The 6356-nt window shown below is 42.8% G+C and overlaps 1 protein-coding gene across 4 annotated transcripts in view; it reads left to right on the forward strand.

Annotated features, from left to right (window-relative positions):
* TRIM44 (tripartite motif containing 44) overlaps positions 1–6356 on the forward strand; it is a 117352-nt gene that overhangs the window by 27272 nt on the left and 83724 nt on the right. For 3 of the 4 annotated variants that reach the window (XM_019639533.1, XM_019639532.1, XM_019639534.1), the window contains exon 2: positions 4261–4338. The exons of the other annotated variant lie outside the window; for it this stretch is intronic. In XM_019639533.1, coding sequence (XP_019495078.1) covers positions 4261–4338 — 78 coding nt within the window. The remainder of the gene's footprint in view (positions 1–4260; positions 4339–6356) is intronic. 4 annotated transcript variants of the gene reach the window in all.

The raw sequence follows: 6356 nt of genomic DNA on the forward strand, positions 1-6356 counted from the left end.
CTGTGGAGGGCAGTGTCACTGGCCCTCATATGTGGGATCCGAACCGGGGCCCTCTGGCATCCCAAGCGAGTTCTTAACCATCGCGCCACTCGGCCGCCCTAAGTAGTTTTTCTTTGGTGAAGGTGAACCAATTAATAATTAAAGATCACAGAAAGCTTTTTTTTTACCAAATTTCTCTGGTTTCTGGAACAACAGCTACACTGAAGGAGACAACTATATTTTCTGTTTCTGCCATACCCACATGCTTGTAGGCAGTAAAGAGCAAGAAGATATGCACAGATTACACTGAGTGGCCTCTGTGCATGATGATAACACAGGTAAAGTGCTTTGGGATCCTTTATGAATGCATGAAATGCTTCTGATGAAAAACTTGCCAGAGGTGAAATAATTGAGTGGTCCCATGAGAGCATCTGGTGGACACCTCAGGATTTTCCCATGATGCTAAAGGATATTTGTTAGGACCTGACTTGATCTTGGATCTGTATATACACACTCACCTTTCTTTTATCTTCTCTTCATCTTGCTCTGGGTTATTTACCACCAGTCGATTTTATTTCCAAGCCCCTGTCTAGTCTGTCATATGCATATGCATGTGCATGTGCTGTTCTGTGTATGCTATGCTGTGTGTGTGTGTCTGGAGCCAGCTTGAAGAAGGACCATCATAATTGTTGAGTGACTGTCAGATCACAGAGCCGGGTAGTGAAAAATGGGACACTTAAATACATAATTTCTGCAACAAAGAAAATTTTCCCAGAAATAAATAGTGTCTTCAAGAAAACCCTTAAGTTTTTAGTCTGTTCTGTTTTCCCTCAGAAACCCACCATCCCTCTTTTAAGCTGGCCTATTTAAGAAAGGCAGAATCTCTCAGGCTTTGTGACCTGTCACTTCCTGGTACAGAAGCTTTACATAGAAGCACTGATTGAGTCATGGAGCACTGAGCATTGTCTCTACTTCACTCACTTCCTCAAGAATTCCCTAAAGCTTCACAAAGCTTGATTAGTCCAGACACTGAAGTCTGGTGACTGAGTTAATTTTTACCTCCAAGTTTTTCTAGAGAAGAGAGTAAGATGCCTAGATTTTTTAAAATAAAAAATAATATATGCTTACAGATTAAACAATACAGATATCCATAAAGGAAAGGTAAAATGAATTTCCCCTTAGTTAACCACTATTAATAGCTTAGTGTGTAACCTTCTAGGCATTTCCATGTGTAAATACACCTCTAAGATCTTTTACAATAGATACACCTATGAGTTTATTACACAGAACACGAGGTGTGATCAACAAATACAGTGAATGTTTAAATTTTAAAAAAGGTATTACAGTAAAAGACACATTGCCATTAATCCGTCTCAAAATACTCCCCTTCACTTCGAACACACTTATCCCATCATTCTTGCCACTTTCTGAAGCAGTTCTGAAGTCATCTTTTGTGTCTTCACTTCATCCTCCATCATGTCAACACTCCATGTCACACATCACTTCTGGCACGGCAATTTCTGTCAAGTAAAAACATTACGGTGTGTCCTCACCCACTTTATTCACTGGACCTGGCGCTGTGTGATTTCTTGCTCTTCTCCAAAGTCAAAATGACCATGAAAGGAAAACGTTTTGAATCGATTCAGGACATCAAGGCAGCCACGACAGCGCAATTAAAGACACTCCCAAACGAGGACTTCCAGAACTGCTTCACAAAGTGGGAAGAATGATGAGATAAGTGTATTCAAAACAAGGGGGGGTATTTTGAGGGGGAGTTAATGTCTTTTACTGTAATAAAATTTTTTCAATTTAAACATTTACCGCATTTTGTGATAACACCTGGTATGTTAGACATTCTTTTGTGTCAGTAATACAGACTTAACTCTTCTTAATGAGATGTTACATTTTGTCCAAATTATTTGTCAGACACCCTTTTTCTTTCAGACCAGTGGTTCTTAAACTTTAGTATGCATGGAAATCAACTGGGAGACTTATTAAAATAGAGTGTTGGACCCACCTTAGAGTTTCAGATTCAGTGGGTCTGGGGTGACGAGACAGTGCTGGACCTTAGCTGTTTTCCTTTTCTCTTGTTTTGATATTTTTCATTCTTTTTAGCAAATAGCCAGAAGAGCCCTTGCAAATAAGTCCAAGTAATTTCAACTGTGAAAAAAAAAGAAATTCATAAAAATCCAGGCTTAATAAACAAATCAGTTGAGTGGAGGTAGTAAAGGAACGGGGTGGGAGCGGGAAGGGGGGGGATGTGTCCTGAGGAGTCAGCTCAGGCTGCCTGAGAGGACAGGAGTCCTCTAAACTGGCATGTCCAACCAAGAAATAGCAATGCCGAAAAGAGGAAGAGAGCCCTGGCCAGGTTTTCAGAGGACGACAGGGCCGATGTCAGGGTACTTGAGTGGGCTGAGTTCTAACACCAGAGGAACAGCAGGAGACAGCAGATCCCAGCCACTAGGGGTGACTGAGTGAGGGATAGGAATCAGAGCCAGTGATGGCTAGTAAGTACAGCCCAGGACCAGACGAAATTGTGTGCATGCAGGTTGCCATGGTGAGCCCTGTTTCAAAGGGTGCATGCCTCCAGCGAGCTAGAGCTTTGCATAGAGTGGGTAAAGATAGTTTTAATTTTTTTTTAATTTATATTCTTTTTAGCTGAGCCATCCTGCCACCTGTTGGCAGCTCAGCTCGGGCCGTGAATTGAACCGGCGACCCTGTTGCTCAGAGCTCACACTCTTGAGCAAGCTCTTAACCAACTGAGCCACTCGGCTGGCCCTAACATAGTGTTTTGGTTTTTTTTTAAAGATTTTTCTTGGGGAATTGGGGGATGGGAACAGCGCTGGGGAATTGGGAGAAGAGGAACAGACAAGTTGCTGTCTTTTGTTCTTTTGTTCTTCAGTCTAGTTGTGGAGGACGTTGCTTCACTGGCCCAAGTTGGCATCATCATTGCATCATTGTGCTCTTCCCGGGCGAGGCAGATCAGTCGCTGGCTTCTGGACAGCTGCTCACGGCGGCTGCTGGCCGCTCACGCTGGCTGCTGGCTACACATGGTAGCCCATGGCAACCCACTGCAGCAGGAGCTGCAGCCTACACCGTCGNTTATTGGGGAATTGGGGGATGGGAACAGTGCTGGGGAATTGGGGGAAGGGGAACAGACAAGTTGCTGTCGTTTTATTCTTCAGTCTAGTTGTGAAGGACGTTGCTTCACTGGCCCAAGTTGGCACCATCATTGCGCTCTTCCCGGGTGAGGCAGATCAGTCGCAGGCTTCTGGACGGCCACTCACGCTGGCTGCTGGCTACATACGGTAGCCCATGGCAACTCACTGCCACAGGGGCTGCAGCCTACACCATCGCCAGTGACCCACCGCAACCCAGCTCCAGGTCGAGCCGCTGCTCAGCATCCTAGCTGCGGAGGGCAGCGTCACTGGCCCTCACATGCAGAATCCGAACCGGGGCCCTCTGGCATCCCAAGCCAGTTCTTAACCATCGCGCCACTCAGCGAGCCCTACATTACATTTTTATTGGGCTGTACTATTCTAAATCACTACAGTGTAATAATAACAGTAATAGTAGTGACATTTATTGAGCACATAACTATACTATGCTAATAGTCCCACATACTATGTTAATACCTTTACAAACACTATTTCAATTAAGTTTCATAATAACCCTGTTTATTATCCCCATTTATAAGGGGGGAGAAGGTTTCGAGAGAGTCTGATTTGCCCGAGGTTAGTCAGCTAGCTAATGACAGTCCCCAAATTTGAAACCTTATATGTCTGATTCAAAAGCCTGTACTCAACCATCATACTGTAATACCATTTCCAATTATATCTCGGGGCATTTTCTTTGTTTTTATTTTTATAAGAGTATTTAATGTTGCATACTTCTGTATTTGGTGTGTAGAAGTTTGAAATAAAAATCGATAGGTCATAAAATAGATATCCCAGAAGGAAATCTCTTTTGCAGAGCCTCGGCCCTCAGTGAACACGCATCGTTGAGCCCTGAGATGAAGCAGTGGGTCAGCCTGTACGAATTGCATTTCATTTTCATCCCAGTAGTTCTCTCAGGTCACTGGGCAATTTATGTCCCCACCCTCCATGTCCATAGAGAAGAGCAAGAGGGGCAACGCAGCTTTCCTCAGTTGTTTAGTTCTCTTGGCTGAGAAGAAGAAAAATTGCTTTCCGTTTCATTGTCCCTTGAAATGTGCTGTTTGTGTTCCAGAGAGCAGCAAAGTGCTGTCTAATGACCCCAGACTTTTCTCTTTTTTTTTTTTAGAGCAAAGACTCAGGCGGATTAAAGGCAGCTATGATAGAGCTGGTGGAAAGGTTAAAGTTCAAGAGCTCAGACCCTAAAGTAAGTATTGTTTTGGAAATGATTGGTATTGGTACTCCAAGAACAGTTATCCTCCACTTCTTGAGAGTTCACTTTACATCTCTTTGCTTTTATGAAACACCTATATATTAGTGCCTGTTTTCACTGATGGAAAGAAATCTGAAGAGGGCTTTCGCTTTTATGAAGAAAAGCGAAAATAGCCTTCAGCCTTTGTTTTGCAGCAAGCTGTGACAGAGGCAGCAGCCACCCTGTTCAGCCAGAGTGGCCCCTCCAAGCTCCTTGCCTGAGAAACTACACTCAGCATCTCAGCATCAAGGACCATAGCTTTGAACTGCATCTGTGAGCATCTGTGCTTTCTCGTCACTTATTCTGTGCATCTGTTAGCAACATGTGTCCTAAGGTATCAGAAAAGCCTAAAAAAATTCTAAGGGTGTTACACTTAGCGTAAAACTGGACACAATTAAGCATAGTTGGTATTTGGTAGGTTATTCTTTGGATCTTGGAATACTCAAAAAATTTTCCATATAAATTAATGGTTATGAAAGTTTTCATAGGAAAAGGGAAACCTGTATTTCATTCTCCTTGAGCTAAGTTTGAGGGATGTTAATGATCATCTATCTGAACACTGCATCAGGATCTAATTAAGCCTGCTCATCAAAAGCAGTGTTCTAATATGCCTAGAGATAAGTCATCTATTTTTCCCCTTCTGTATTTTATGACTTGCAGCACATAATCATTAATTGTTTTCTCTGAACTGCAGACAAGTGCATTTTTACTACTCCTTTACTGAGCCTTTGCGACTACTGTCCTGTGTCCATTAAATTCAACCCAAGGCATCTGAGCTACTGAGCAGCTCCATGCGGGGGACTGGAACAGGCTCGAGACCCATCTAGCTGGTGTTCAGCACTAGTGTGTGTCCCTTCCCCCACATAGAGCAGCCAGCTGCTGTTGCGAGTGCTTTTGTCCTCACAGTCTAGAGCCTGGTCTGGGAAATGGGTTAAGTTTCCCAGCTTTCTTTGCAAGATGTTGGGGGCCATAGGATTGATACTCTGGGAGATGCCATACCAGGGTGGGGGTGGACTGGGAACTGAACATGTTGGAGGGACCATGACCAACACCGCCCGCTTCTCCTACCCAGACACTTACTGTAGCACCACTGGTTGTGGTGCCAGCTGGCGCTGCCTGAGAGTCAAAGCCTCTCACCATTAAGTTGGGAAAGGAGTATGATTGACTTTTTGTGTCTCCGTTTTTTTCTGTTTCATTTAAGGTTCTTTATCAGGGCAATAAGACTAGCATTTCTTGAGCGCCTACTTAGAGCCAGGCATTGTTCTAGGAGCCTTACATACTGTTTTTAAAAAATTGTGGTAAAATATTCATAATGAAATTTACCATTTTAACCATTTTTAAGTGTACAGTTCAGTGGCATTAAGTACATTCACGTTGATATGTAACCATCACTACCATCCATCTCCAGAGCTTTCATTATCCCAAACTGAAACTCTGTACCACTTACACACTAATTCCTTCTCCCCCCCTCCTCTTGCATACTTGTGATTACTTCAGCAACTCTATAAATAGCTTATTATTTATATTATTGATAAGGACACTAAGGCTCGGAGATTTAGGGCCATTGGCTCCAAATCTAGTATAATTTAGAGCTAGGATTGATTCTGACTCCAGTGCTTGTGCTCTATCTTTTATATCATGCTGCAGACCAAGCCCTGCATTTCATCTTCTTTCTACCATATAATCACATCATGCCTCCATTTTTTAACCTGAAATATACTATTTGAGGCAGAGCCACAGACATTGATGAGTTCTTCAAAAAGTGGCAGCAGTCACCAGTCTACAAAATAATTTTCTCTTCTTATAGCATTGAAAGCATTGGAGGTACTGGTAATATTTCTGGTCTTCTGTTATAATTAGGGTTCCAGAGGTAGAGAGTATCTTGATAGATAAAAAAAATTGGGGGAACCTTTATCAATTTTATTAGCGTAGAAAGATCCCTCGTATAAGTAGTTTTTCTTTTTTTTTTTTTT

This window comes from Hipposideros armiger, unplaced genomic scaffold (genome assembly GCF_001890085.2).
Source record: "Hipposideros armiger isolate ML-2016 unplaced genomic scaffold, ASM189008v1 scaffold_44, whole genome shotgun sequence".
In the NCBI taxonomy this organism is placed as follows: domain Eukaryota; kingdom Metazoa; phylum Chordata; class Mammalia; order Chiroptera; family Hipposideridae; genus Hipposideros; species Hipposideros armiger.